Source organism: Saccostrea cucullata, unplaced genomic scaffold, assembly GCF_032062105.1.
Source record: "Saccostrea cucullata isolate Sc308-1 unplaced genomic scaffold, CSIRO_AGI_Scuc_v1 ctg13687, whole genome shotgun sequence".
NCBI classification, from domain to species: domain Eukaryota; kingdom Metazoa; phylum Mollusca; class Bivalvia; order Ostreida; family Ostreidae; genus Saccostrea; species Saccostrea cuccullata.
The window spans coordinates 1-15,000 of NW_026920236.1; the positions used below are offsets into that span (position 1 = coordinate 1).

At 34.6% G+C, this 15,000-nt stretch overlaps 1 protein-coding gene across 1 annotated transcript in view; it reads left to right on the forward strand.

Annotated features, from left to right (window-relative positions):
- Positions 1 to 7,092: 7,092 nt before the first annotated feature.
- The window catches only part of LOC134245551 (condensin-2 complex subunit G2-like), a gene marked incomplete at its 3' end in the record, with an annotated part of 9,663 nt that continues 1,755 nt past the window's right edge, over positions 7,093 to 15,000 (forward strand). Inside the window, exons 1-11 of the mRNA XM_062727834.1 lie at positions 7,093 to 7,229; positions 8,201 to 8,318; positions 8,529 to 8,683; positions 9,358 to 9,495; positions 9,690 to 9,784; positions 10,493 to 10,559; positions 11,014 to 11,094; positions 11,590 to 11,682; positions 11,880 to 12,005; positions 12,306 to 12,485; positions 14,070 to 14,222. Of these exons, the coding sequence (XP_062583818.1) occupies positions 7,173 to 7,229; positions 8,201 to 8,318; positions 8,529 to 8,683; positions 9,358 to 9,495; positions 9,690 to 9,784; positions 10,493 to 10,559; positions 11,014 to 11,094; positions 11,590 to 11,682; positions 11,880 to 12,005; positions 12,306 to 12,485; positions 14,070 to 14,222 (1,263 nt within the window). The remainder of the gene's footprint in view (positions 7,230 to 8,200; positions 8,319 to 8,528; positions 8,684 to 9,357; positions 9,496 to 9,689; positions 9,785 to 10,492; positions 10,560 to 11,013; positions 11,095 to 11,589; positions 11,683 to 11,879; positions 12,006 to 12,305; positions 12,486 to 14,069; positions 14,223 to 15,000) is intronic.

Below are 15,000 nucleotides of genomic sequence, written 5' to 3' on the forward strand. Positions count from 1 at the left end.
TAGGTTTGTGTAGCAAATAGAAAAAAATGGAAAAAAATGGAATAAAATAGAAACAGAAAACAGAAACCTGTAAATGAATAATTGATATGTTTTACTTTGTGACTGTTGGTATAAGTGCAGTTGTACATGTACCATGATAAATACACTTGTAAGTTGTAACGTTGTCTGCTACTTCAAACATCAAGTCACACGAGACATTTTGACTGTGACGGCAGACAGTGTAAGAGAGCTTGTTAAGGTTTACTGAAATTGTCAAGCGTCTGAACGAAAATAAGGAATTTTTACAAAAAATACATTGTTTCTTTTACGACCTCCACAAACTGAAACTCTTTATTTTTTTATTTTATTTATTTATTCGCTATTATTCATTTATTGCATGGAATCCTGGTAGCGAAGGAATTATGGGAAGGTTTCACAAAATTTTGCTTAACGTGTGTACAGATTTCATTCTGAATTTCTTCCTTTCTTACATGTAAGTCTTTTGAGCTTCCTGCACTTGCTGTTGTAAAAAAAAAAAGAATTGAAAATTATGAAAGGAATGAACATTTCAGTACTCTATAAACAGTCAGGGGCATAACTTAAACATTACATTACATTTACATTATTTTACATACACAATTTTTTTTTATAAAAATAACTTAAATAAGTTATTTTTATATCCTACTTGGACATTGATTTCTTGGAAATTTTGTTTTTCCTGCCAATTTGCATTGCATTTTGGGATTCCATTATGTAATACTAGATGGAGTTCACCGACTCCAATTGAGAATTGGTGAGGAGGTGGAGATATACAGCATTTTACTCCTTATTTTGTGGTTTTATCCAATTGGTATACATGTCCAATTTTTATCATTAAATAAAAAAAAATCCCCACTTTTCCCAAGACTTTGGACACTTTTCCTGCTTAGAGCAAGGTTTAAATTTAGTCAAACATTTGTTTTTGTCATGGTGCACGAGCAAAATCCTTTGGTGCACGGGGTGTGAAGTTAGGGAGGAATTACACAAAATAACTTAAACAAGTTATTAATTTATTGAAGCTATTTTGGAAAAATAACGTGTTTGAGTTATTAATACTGGGAAAAAGTAGGTCATAGCAAAGAGAAGTAACTCATTGAGACAAAAAAATAACTCATTTGAGTTATTTTCGAAAATAACTTGTTTAAGTTATGCCCCTGACTGATAAATTAAGAGGTAGTCCACTGAAAATCAGGCAATGGGTGGCACATCGCATGTCATGGATTTTTATGATTTTTTGCATATAGACTTATTTAAGCAAGTGTTTACACATGACAACATCAAAAAAAATTTTAATTCTCCACTAGTCCTATTTTTGGTAATTGCTCAATTTTAAGTGCAAAAAGGTCAACATGGGGGTAAAAAAAAAATACTACGTTTTTATTTTGTTTTATATGTACCAGATACGCAAAACCTGGATGTGTCTATCAATATTATTTATACCATAGACTCTTATCTTTAATTTTAGTAATGAATAAGACTCCAATTTATATTTCTTTCGAAAAAAATATGTGGTCCAAAATTGAGTTTAGCAAGTAACTTTTTGAATTCATTATCCAATTTTCATTACGTTATAAAACCCAATACATTTCAATGACAGATTTTTTTTCTCATGTTATTATGAATACAAAGTACAAACTTTTGAGTCACTCAATAAAATCAGTGGGCACCCTTATATTGAGAGAAATAAAAGGAGTCAAATTTACCTATGTTTTACAATTTTTCACAATTAAACCGATCCCGACCGGAATTATATAAAGAAGGAAATACTATAATTGTAATGTTAAATTTGGCTCTTTTGTTGTAATATGGCCAAAAAATTACTTGATTTATTTTTGTACATGTCTTATGGGTGGCAGTTGTCTTTAGTTTTATAACTTTACACATTTTGCATTATTTTCAATCGGGATCGGTTTTATTTCAATCGGGATCGGTTTTTACCGTAAAACTAAAAAATATGCTTGTCTTTTATTTCTGTTCAGTTAGTCAACTGTTTTAAAATTATTTTTTCCATGGATTCAAATGTTTATACAATTTATTTAAAATACTAATGTCTTTTACGTACATGAAGATTACAATCATGTATAACATCTGTACGATTACTTGATACTCGGTATTCAGGGATCACTTTGGGCTGCGCCTTTGCGCCATTGGCGCTCAATATTTGTAAATGGCGCACTAAAAAATTAGAAAGGGGTCAGTCTGGCGCATGTCTTACAGATATGGCGCTATAAGATGCAAAATTGTGGGTCGAAACTCTTATATTGGTGCATTTTAGGACTGTTTTCAAGCTGACCAATTGTATTCATGACGTATCTGAGCATACTGTTACTCGTTCAATCAGACTCTTTGTAGCCGCGTATGTTCTTTACACCAGCAGAGCGTCTGATTGATCAAGACTAAAATCGGAATTGTACATGGAATATTTCCTTCGTTTAGATTACGCTACTAGAATTTTTTTTACCGAATACTGAGTCAATTATATTTATTAAAATTATATGTCATGATTTAAATAATAAACACTTGAAAGTAATACTCCACTATGTAATATGTTCTAATATTTCTTAAAACTTTGATTATTTATTTCGAAACAAAACAAGTACAAGTTACTCATTGTGTATCCAGACACTTGCCCGAAATGCCTCCAAAGCGAACAACGAAAGCTTTCGTTTGTTTTACAAATAAAACGACGGAAACTTTTTCATTCCCAGACTCGGCAGAGGTCTCTGATTAAGAAGAACAGTCCAAGACGTTGACTCCTGATGTCAACGGCAACGATGTTCGTCATTTCCAGTCCAAGTGGCTAACTTTGCACCCGTGGTTGGAATTTGATCAGATGGGACTAAAATGTTTTCCAAACAAATAAAAAGTTTCTCATTTAAGTTTTTTGCTCCGAGTTCTTTGCATACAAAACCAGTCCCTACCATTTGAACCAAATTTAATCTGCAACTGCCCCAGGTCTATTCAGTAGAGAAATGTGCATGTAAGTTTGCATCCTTTATAGTTTAGCTCTTCAACAACTTTCGAGAACTAAATCAAAAAAATCAAAGGGGCGAGGAATTAACTTAGGTATTCTGTTTATCAATTTTTTTAATACTCTATTGTATGAACTCAAGTCTAAAACAATTCTCCAATGACATTTTTCAGTACTGAGATGAAATTTAAAGAAAAAAACTTTCTTTTATATTTATAATATTATTCATTTTTTTTAAAAAACTGAAATTGGTTGTGTCAGAAATGGCATTTAAAAACCCTCAAAGACCCATCAAATTTACTTGAAATTCATCACAAAATAGCATGAAATATCAATTTTTCCCGGGGGGCTTCGCCCCCCTGGACCCCCCAACCGGGGCGTTGCCCCTGGACCCCAATGGGGGCCTAACGCGGCCCCCATACCCCCGGCGGATGACCCATGGATTTTAATGTTGATGGGCCATTGGCCCATCAACATTAAAATCCAGAGTGATCCCTGGTATTAAAAAGCAAGTATTTGTACATGCATTATGCAACAACTCAGAGTAAACAGCTTATCTTTATTGAATATCTTATTTCCAACTAAAGTTTTTAGCTCACCTGAGCCGAAGGCTCAAGTGAGCTTTTCTGATCACATTTTGTCCGTCGTCCGTCCGTCTGTCCGTCTGTCCGTCCGTCCGTCCGTCTGTAAACTTTTCACATTTTCGACTTCTTCTCAAGAACCACTGGGCCAATTTTGACCAAACTTGGTACAAAGTATCCTTGGGTAAAGGGGAATTTAAATTGTAAAAATGAAGGGACATATCCCCTCGCAAGGGGAGATAATCAAGAAAAGACAAAAATAGGGTTGGGTCATTAAAAAATCTTCTTCTCAAGAACCACAGGGCCAGTAAAGCTGAAACTTATGTGGAAGCATCCTGGGGTAGTGTAGATTCTAAATTGTTCAAATCATGACCCCCGGGGGAAAGGCGGGGCCACAATGGGGAATCAAAGTTTTATATAGAAATATATAGGAAAAATCTTTGAAAATCTTCTTCTCAAGAACCACTGGGCCAGTAAAGCTGAAACTTATGTGGAAGCATCCTGGGGTAGTGTAGATTCTAAATTGTTCAAATCATGACCCCCGGGGGAAGGGCGGGGCCACAATGGGGAATCAAAGTTTTACATAGAAATATATAGGAAAAATCTTTGAAAATCTTCTTCTCAAGAACCACTGGGCCAGTAAAGCTGAAACTTATGTGGAAGCATCCTGGGGTAGTGTAGATTCTAAATTATTCAAATCATGACCCCCAGGGGAAGGGCGGGGCCACAATGGGGAATCAAAGTTTTACAAAGAAATATATAGGAAAAATCTTTGAAAATCTTCTTCTCAAGGACCACTGGGCCAGAAAAGCTGAAACTTATGTGGAAGCAACCGGGTATAATGTAGATTCTAAATTGTAAAAATAATGACCCCCGGGGGAAGGGTGAGGCTACAATGGGGAATCAAAGTTTTTTATAGAAATATATAGGAAAAATCTTTGAAAATCTTCTTCTCAAGAACCACTGGGCCAGTAAAGCTGGAACTTATGTGGAAGCATCCTGGGGTAGTGTAGATTCTAAATTGTTCAAATCATGACCCCCAGGGGAAAGGCGGGGCCACAATGGGGAATCAAAGTTTTAGATAGAAATATATAGGAAAAATCTTTGAAAATCTTCTTCTCAAGAACCACTGGGCCAGAAAAGCTGAAACTTATGTGGAAGCATCCTGGTATAATGTAGATTCTAAATTGTTCAAATAATGACCCCCGGGAGAAGGGCGGGGCCACAATGGGGAATCAAAGTTTTATATAGAAATATATAGGAAAAATCTTCTTCTCAGGAACCACTGGGCCAAAAAAGCTGAAACATATGTGCCCATGGAAGGATCATGGGGTAGTGTAGATTTCAAAATGTCTAAATTATGATCAGTGGGGTAGGGTGGGGATGCATTACGTATAACAAGGGGGAAATCTGGTAAAGAACAGAATGGTCAAATCTTCTCAGGTGAGCGATGTGGCCCATGGGCCTCTTGTTTTTTAATTCTCTCGTGAATTAAAGAGTTCAATTCTATCATTGGCGAAAATACACTTGCACTACCTAAATGCAGAAAATATTTAAATGTGCACAGTCTCGGCTTTATCCAAATTTTTTTAAACCTGTCATCTATAAAAGCCGTTTCCCCTATATTTTCATCTTATAAAATTTAATTTTATATTAATAAGAAAAGAAGTTATTTCATATATAGTATTATGATTTAAGAGCCTAGAAATCGCAAGCAAAAAGCCGGGATGGGGTGGGGGGGGTGTTGGGGGGGCAAGGCGGCATATTAAAAAAAACGTTCATTAATAGGAAAACATTTTAGAATTGGCCAAAATGGTCACATTTTTTAACTTCATACTGAATGTGAGTTTGTGATTGTTTCAATCACCAAATTTAACAAAAAAAAAACAAACAAAAGCAATACAAAACAAAAAATACGCCCACGAAATCTTCTGTTTTAGTGGCAAATTGAAGTGGGGAGTTCAACAGTAATTTTCTCAATAAATATTTTTTAAATCTTATTTTTCACTTTTTTAATAAAATATTTTTAATCGTCCCGCGGATCGTTTACTTTGGTTTGACTGCATAGATAAATATAATCAAGTGTTTTTTGTTTGTTTTTGTGTGTGTGTGTGTGTGTGTGTTTACAAATATCATGAAATAAATATCTCAACTCCGTTGACTTGAATTAAATGTTGCGTAAATCTAAAATATTCATATTTCCTTGATAATCAGAAGAAAATAAAATCTCCTCACATCCCAATTTTATAAGAAATATTCAATATAAACAATTAATTATTTGTACGCATAGCCTAGTAAATCAGTTTTAAAAAATAGTTCTCGGACATGTACAAAATTACTTTTAGCTGAGACGTCGCCCGTGAAAAAAAATACATTTTATATAAAAATATATGATTACGTATTTAACATGTAGGATAATGCACTCTCGAAAGTAATTGAACAGAAAAAGAGAAATTATTTATTTTTAATCGTTTTATTTGCGCTTTTATGCAAAGAATTTACAAACTTCTTTGGAAAACTTGTAACTATATATTTAATTGTGACGCAATATTAGTCAGGTATATGACGTCACTGATACATCAATGGAAACGTGGATTCAACCTGAATAATACTGCCAATCTTAATCTAAATATTACGTTTGGAGGCGAAAATGAATTCTATTTTGAAAATAAAGTAGTAATTTTTTGTTAAATAATTTTATTTTGTGTATATATTCTAAATATTTCACTAGGATTTCGATAGTAAGGTGTTTAGCAGATTTACCGATGCCACGGGAGATAACTCTTACATCGCAAAATTTCATAAAAACGTCTCTGTATTTTGACAAAAAACTACTATCAAAAGTATTTTGCCCACCAATTTTATTTTTGAAACTGAAAGACGAAATATTTCTAAATTTAGTTCAGGATGAATTATAATCCTGTTAAATAAGTATTGGAAATTACAGTTCGTTGTTTCTGACCTAAATTCAATGGTTTATATAGGGGAATTCAAGAACACGAAACAAAAGGATATTTTACTAAATAAGCAATTTTAAAACAAATCTTCGATTACATTATTCCATTTGGACTACATTGATATTGTTCTCAATAAAATTTCAAATATTCGTCACATTCGATGTGCCGCCTATTAATACAACCCTGCCTGGTTTTTTGGCGGACTGCCTCTTAAATTATATTTTAAGATATATGTTACCAGTGATTACATTAATCTGGAACTTTAATCCCATGTTTGAAAGACAAGTTTCTCATACATGTACACTTGTGTATTTTCGTTAGTCATGTGTTAATTGCAACTTCAACTTACACAATAAGTTTTTGCATTCCTAGCTGTGTACACTAATATTTTTTATGGTTTATATTATAATTTTAGTACAAGAGAAGTTTGACAGCTATTTTTGATTTTATCAACAATAATTTTAGCACAAGAGGAACATAACATATATTTTTGATGGATTATTATATTTTTTTTAGCACAAAAGGAGTGTGACAGATATTTTTGATTGTTTCTTGTATCTTTTTTAGCACAAGAGGAGCGTGACTGATATTTTTGACGGGCTGACAAAGAAACAGACAGAGGAGCTATGGACCGGCCTGAATCAGATGTGTGCTACGACCCTCCTGACCCTTGACCTTGCTCAGGATGACCACCTGGAAGGGGTAAATGTCATTAGGATTGGGTTTTTTTGTCTAATTCTGTAATTCATAAACTGTAAAAAAAAAGTATGATGTTGAGTTTAAGAGATGTTTTGTTGAATCATTCTGATACTGTAAACCAGCTTTCATTCCTAAGCAAAAAAATATCTGCAAATTTTGCCACCTTTTATTTGCCAATTTTTCTTGTTGTAAACCAGTAATTCACTCATGTATTTATGTAGAACTAGGGCTGTCACGGGTACCCGAAATGACCCGGAACCGCGGAACAATTAATTCGGGTCGGGTACAGTTCCGTTTTTCCGGAATTCGGTTAGCTTCCAATTTGTATAATAGAGTAGATTTTACTATAAAAGTGGCGTCAAAAACGAGACATTTGTTAGTATGTTGTCATTATAAGGTGATTTAAATAATTTGTTACACATTGTTGTCTAGTCAAGGGGCTACTTTAAAGTAGCTATAATGCTAGTCAAGGGGCTACTTTAAAGTAGTTATAATGTTGCTTTTTCTAAGATTAATTGAAAAAAAATAAAATTATTGTTGAAAATAATACAAATCATGAGCTTTTCTTCCATTACCTACCCGACCCGAGAAACCTGAAACCGAACCTCAAAAAATCAGAACCGACCCGACCCGAAAAATTTTGGAACCATGACAGCCCTAGGTAGAATGTTTCCTTAGTTGCTAAACTTAGTAGTTATTATGGAAAAAATATGGATTCCAAACTGAAGTAATGCAAATAAAAAACATTTTTGGTTTTCAGGTATATCTTGTGTAATTACATTTGCAAATTCGCTGTTGTATTTATTCTTCTTTGTTGCAACAATATATACTGGTATCACATACATTTTTTTATTACCAAAGTCATTGAAGACTGAAGCCACTGCAATACGTGTGATTTTATTGATTAAAACTGTTGATAGTAATGTTATTTAAGAAATGGATAAGTTAAACAATAAAGCTTTGTATTTATACAGGAGATGCAAGTTGTTTTGGAGACGATGGAGTGTTTTGTTCTCCTGGCTCATACCACAATAAAACAGACCTCACCCCACATAACACCAGACTTGATGTCTACAGCCTGTGTATTACATGGTTTGTGTTCTCATCTATATTCACCAGTTTTTATCTTAACAGCCTGTTTATAACACTGAAAAAATAACAGAATTGAAAGGTTACAAAAGTATAATCAAGGCTACCAGATGTTCCAAAGAAAATATACTTCATTTATTTACATTGAAGGATATAGGAAGACTTTAAGTTTAATGATAAATCTTTCTAAAGTGTTTTATCAATGGTTGACAGAGCTTCTCCTACACATGCCTGACACAGCTGATCGACTGAAGAACAACACGGCGGGGCTGTTTGAGGATTGGTGGAGACTGGGGCTAGAGGGGAGGTTTGACCTGGTCACTAACACCATCATCTACCTCCTACAGCGGAGTCTGTCTAACAAAGGGGTAATGTCCACATAACAGTCACTAACACCATCATCTACCTCCTACAGCGGAGTCTGTCTAACAAAGGGGTAATGTCCACTTAACAGTCACTAACACCATCATCTACCTCCTACAGCGGAGTCTGTCTAACAAAGGGGTAATGTCCACTTAACAGTCACTAACACCATCATCTACCTCCTACAGCGGAGTCTGTCTAACAAAGGGGTAATGTCCACATAACAGTCACTAACACCATCATCTACCTCCTACAGCGGAGCCTCTCTAAAAAAGGGGTAACGTAAACATAACAGTCACTAACAAAGGGGTAATGTCCACTTAACAGTCACTAACAAAGGGGTAATGTCCACTTAACAGTCACTAACAAAGGGGTAATGTCCACTTAACAGTCACTAACACCCTCATCTACCTCTTACAAAGGAGTCTCTCTAATAGTAATAAAGGGGTAATAACCGTAATATAAACAGACAAGTCTCAGTAATGTTTTGTTGAAGTAATATGGAAATGCCAGCCACTAATTGAGTATTTTACCCTTGGTATCACCAACCCTAAGATATCCTTTGGGGGAAGGTACTTTAAAATTCTTCTTATCAAGAACAGCAAGATTTATGATAAAAGATATGCTAGCATCCTTAGGTAGCACAATTCAATTGAAGTTGTAATTATCTTGGTTACAGAATGCAGCCAGTGTCAAAAGAGTGTGGGCCCTACACTCAGCCCTGGAGATGGTGGACATGTCCAATGAAAGTAGTTCTATGTTCTTTGATCTCCTTCAGCAGGCCATCGTTAACAGCAATTACCTTGGAACAGAAGAGGTACATAAAAGCTTTGTTTCATATTGATTTCTATGGTGTGAATATAAATTTTAATGTATTTTTGATATCTTGAAAAACTTTCTGAAGTTTCAGGATTTAAAATATGTCTATTTATAAAGCTTCATTGATTTATGCACTTGAAGAAAAATTCATTGATGCTTTGCCATTTTCCAGTTTTGTATTTTTCATTGTAGGGCTGTCGATTTCTGGGATTCATTATGACACTAGATGTCTCCTTGACAGACTGTCTCCATAGGTGTATCAAAAACCACATCCCCACAGCTCCAAGGTAAAATTTAAATATTGGTGGAACAATACATATTTTCTTGTTTGGGATTACCAAATCCCCACTGCTCCCAGTTAAAAAATGAGGAGAGATCCAATCCCTACATGGTACAAAAAAATGATGCTGGTAATACACTGGAGCCTCATTTATGCGGACAATTTAGTTCCTACTCAATTTGTTCTGATGTGTGAAGCATACCTGAATTATCAGCAGAGCTGCAAACCCTTACGATTTTGGCGTAAGGCGTACGAAATCAGCATCTAAAATACGCCTTACTATTTCTCTCTATATTCTTCCGATTTCTGATTTTCTCGTTCAAAATTTATGATACCAGTATTTTCATAGCTGGCAGCCTGTATAGTTTCCACTATTATAATATATTCATAATTCTTACAACGCTTGCTTGTATCATCGTTTCGGTTTTACATGTATGTCATTGTTTTAAAGTAAACAAAATGGAAACATGCATCATATTGCATGTCTAATTATAAAACATCTAGGTGGTCCCTAGACCCCGCGTTACTATTTGTCATTTCAGAATGTTGGCAGCTCTATATCAGTTAAATGGATAAAATAACATTCCTTTTTAATGAAAAATTGTCTGGATACTGAAGCGTCTTGATATCTGGCATCCAGATATATGACTTACAGCTCACTATAATTAAGCTCCTCCTGTGCTGTTTATATCAGAGCTCTCCTATTGTTTTGTAGTTCCTGGCTGGAGAGGTTTGGTGAAGTGTATTTCAGAGCCTGGTCAGCCGAATCCAACCTAACAGAGGTAACAGAAGGAAAACAATGTCACTGATGTCTGTACTTCAGAAATAAATAAGTAAAAAACTTCACTGGGGAATGAAGTGGATTGGTCATGTGATCAAGTACTGTGAAAGGTCCAAGGGCTTCTGATTTGATCATGTACCAATCCACTTCAATTCCCATTAAAGTTTTTGTACTTATTACATGTTTTTATTTCTTATATATACATTTGAGATGGACAATTGAACATAGATATTTCAGTCATAGATTTTTACAAAACTATTTAGCAATAGAGATACCAAAAATTTATACATTACAAATTTGTAATGTACAAATAACATTTGTACATTAAAAATTTGCACAGTTCTGAGGTATTCTTTATGTTAAGTTCAATATCTGCTTTACATGCAGGAATTTTATGTATGAAGCATCAATTCAACGAAAAATCTAATATTTTAATTTGCTGATTTTACCAACAGAAGCTTGAGATGGACTGTATACAGGATTTGATGAATCATGCTGTACATGCCCAGAAATCACTGGCCCCAGCCATCAGAAAGGTCAGGGAGGCATTATATATACCTAATACAGTACACATAACACACCCAGAAATCACTGGCCCCAGCCATCAGAAAGGTCAGGGAGAGGCATTATATATACACTAATACAGTACACATAACACACCCAGAAATCACTGACACCAGCCATTAGAAAGGTCAGGGAGAGGCATTATATATACCTAATACAGTACACATAACACACCCAGAAATCACTGACACCAGCCATCAGAAAGGTCAGAGAAAGTATTATCAAATGTAAAACTCTATCAAAAAAATTGAAGCCACAGAAATTTTGAAATAGGTGCACATTAAATTTAATGATTCAAGTGAAATTGCCTCAAAATTTCCAGAGTAAATTTTCATCCTAAAATTAAATTAGTTTGTCATCCCCTATGCTAGACTGCAGGTACAAAGATGCCAGGTGAAATGAAAAACTGACACACACCTCCTCCCCCCCTCTAGTATATAAGATATAAGGTGTTTTGTTTTATACAGGTGTTAACATACATTCATCAGCAGAAGAAGAAGAATGGAGTGGATGCCATGTTACTGAATCTTTATGAACCTTTTCTATGGAGATCCCTCAAGGTACAGTGTATAAGTACATATTCATTGTGAGAACACTAGGACTTTCCATTACATTTGTGTCATTGTGTCTTTTCCCAATGCTCAGTCAAGTGCATTTTCAAAGCTTAACATTTGGATTATGTTTAATTTGTTTACTATTTAAAAGAATTTTAGCTTCTTCTTTTAGTTTTAGAGTATTGGGTTTATTTTTTATCTAGGTTGCTAACCCAGAAGTTCGCGGTAATGCTGCCTGGCTGTTGGTGGATGCGTTTCCTCTCCTGGATCCCGACTTTAACTCGGAGGAGAAGGACCTGCTGCTACAGAAACAGTTTGACCTCTTACTGGTAAACACAGAACAGTAGACTTCATGTCATGATGTTATAATCCATAACATTCTTACCCCCCACTGTATTTTATTAACTAATCATACTGAAATATTTTAATGGCAATGAGGAAATATATTTACAAAATTCAGAATTCTAGGTTTAACTCTTTTAGCTATTCAGTCACAATGAAATGATTTAAAGGCTATCAGAAAATAAAAGAATTCCAGTTTTCCGTTACATGTCTTAAGATTTGAGCCAGTTAAATCTTTTACAAGATGATTCTTTTTTACACTTGTGTCTATTATGTTGTCGATACAGATGTTATTAGAAGACCCTGTACCCGCTATAAGAAGTCAGACCGTGCTTGGGGTCTTTAGAATCATGTCTCTGTTCTGGGAACTTATGCCCTCCGTCACCATTAAAAACATCGTTACCAAGGTGATCCAGGACCTGGCTTTTGATTCGACGTCAGCTGATGTCAGGGAAAGTGTCATTAAGGTCAGAGGTTAAAGAGCAGATCACTCTATTATATTTAAAGATTTTTCTGGTTATGGGGCAAAATGAAGAAAGCACCTTTAAGATACAGTTTAAAAAGTTGTGGAATTACCATTATGTATGTTAGAACTGAATAAAACTTGTCAGTTCATTAGGGCCCCGCAAGGATTTGCGGGTGCCCTATAGTAATCACTCTGTCTGTCCGTCTGTCTGTCTTCCTCCACAAATTTCCTGTTTTTTCCTAATAACTTTTTTTATAGTTGCCCAATCAAGTTCAAATTTGGTATGGTAGTTCAGTATGCAGAAATACATATTTTGATGCTAAGTTTGGTTCTCAATGTCTTCTGGTTTGGAGATGGGGTGGTGGGGTAGATTCCTTAACTATGCATAAGAATGAATGGGCAACTTTTTTTATGGTTGCCCAATCAAGTACAAATTTGGTATGGTAGTTCAGTAGGCAGAAATACATATTTTGGAGCTAAGTTTGGTTCTCTATGTCCCTTGGTTTGGAGCTGGGGTGGTGGGGTAGATTCCTTAACTTTAGAATGCATTGGCAAGGAGAGATAACTGCTGAAGATGTTCCCATTGTAAAATGAATGCTGGCTATGAGTCCTTTGGGATTAATTAGGTTTCCTCCTGAAGAAAATCCAGAGCATTATCTTTATCTGTCAGATTGAGATGAATTACCACCTCTGTCTGCAAATAAAGTTTGTTTTGAAGTTAAGTCAATTTGGAATGCTATGAACACTGAAATGTGGATTTAGATATAAATTTTTATAATTTATTTTTGTTTAATAGTTATGATTTCATTGAATTCTAAAAACAAGAGATAGATTAAAGAAGATTTTTTTGAATTACTTTTTTCACTTTATGTTAATTAATTTTTAAGGTAGTTTTATAAAAACCACATTCTATCATTAATACTGAAAAAGTTCTTATTGTAACTTTAGAAGAAAATGATGAGAGAGGCACAATTAATCCTTTGGGATCAATTACTGTATCTAGCCTGTTGCAGAAAATTTAGTAGGCTTTTCTTTATCTTTAAGATTAATGAAAACCTTTGTCTGCAACTGCTGTTTGTTTGAAGTTAAGGTCAAGCCTTCATGATATTTGCATTCATTGAAGGCTGGCATTCTATATAACACAAGCTTCATAATTGTTTAATACATTCAATGTTAAATATTATTGTTCTTTACTGCCTAATGTAAATACAAGGATATTATTTTCAGGTTTTTGAATATTCATGAATTATCTTGAAATTTAAAAGAATACAGTTGCTGTTGCTTATTCTTCGTACATTTTTTAATTATTCCGTTATCTGCACCCTTTTAATTCTACCCCATGGCGGGGCCCTTGCTGACTGGTCAGTTTTCTAGTAGAGTTTGTTTTCTTTTTTTTATTGTAGAAAATTGCAATTTCTGTGTCTTCATTCATAAATTAAAATATGTTAATAAAAAAGTGAGAGAATATCACTATTTTGAAATAAATTTGCTAATGCTCTTTATATGTCAATAACCAATTATTAAATAGGTTATGTTTAGATGGTTTAATATGTGACTGTATTCCCTTGTTCTAATTCTTCTTCAGGGCCTGACCAATCTAGTGGATAACCACCTCTGTCATCTGATGCTGAAACCAATCCTCCCCCAGCTACAGAACCACATACATGACACCTCAGAGAAGGTCAGGGTCGCCATGGTCAACCTGATGCTGAAGGTCAAAGGGGTCAGGGCCATCAAGGTCAGTCTCAGAAATTTATAAATAAGAACGTCTGAATACTGTAAACCAAGTATTATACGCGTGCGATAAATATCCGCGAGTTCCGCGAGTAACCTCTGCTCGCGGATATTTATCGTCGCGAACCGGTTGTTCATTTTCCCATGTTATGATTAGAGTTATTTTCCGTTTTTTGAGTACCGATCCCGACGGTTCAATAAGTAATCACGGAAGTATTTTAGTGTTTTAGAAGCAGTGAGTTGAAGTTTCATTACAAACATTCAGAAAAAATATATCAACGAATGGAAAATCAAAAAATATTTTTGTCTAAAACGATTAAAATGTCAATAAATATTTCAGGTTGTGTTATTATTGTTCGTTTATTGTCGCAGACGAGTTGAGATAGCCTGGTTAATTACGACAAATTGGCCTAGTCCTGCTCTGTCCCAACCATTTATAATAATTGCCCTTTGGCTATGTAGATCTCGTAAAGCATCAATTACCCAATTAGCACGAGGTACTTTTACACTTGAGAGTTTTAAACCAACTTAAATCTCCTCGATTTTTTTTTTTTACCGATTTTCATTCCTGCGTCGAGAATAATGCATAAGAAGTGTACTTATGGTAACATTTTACCTACTTTAGGTGCGGATATAAGATTTTAAATAGATGCAATCCACAGAATGTCTTAAACAATATATCTAGGCAGTACTCACGGTAGCATTTTACCTAGTTTATGAGCGGATATGAAATTTTGATGCAAAGAATAAAATACTTGTGGAAATAAAAAAAATATGACCAC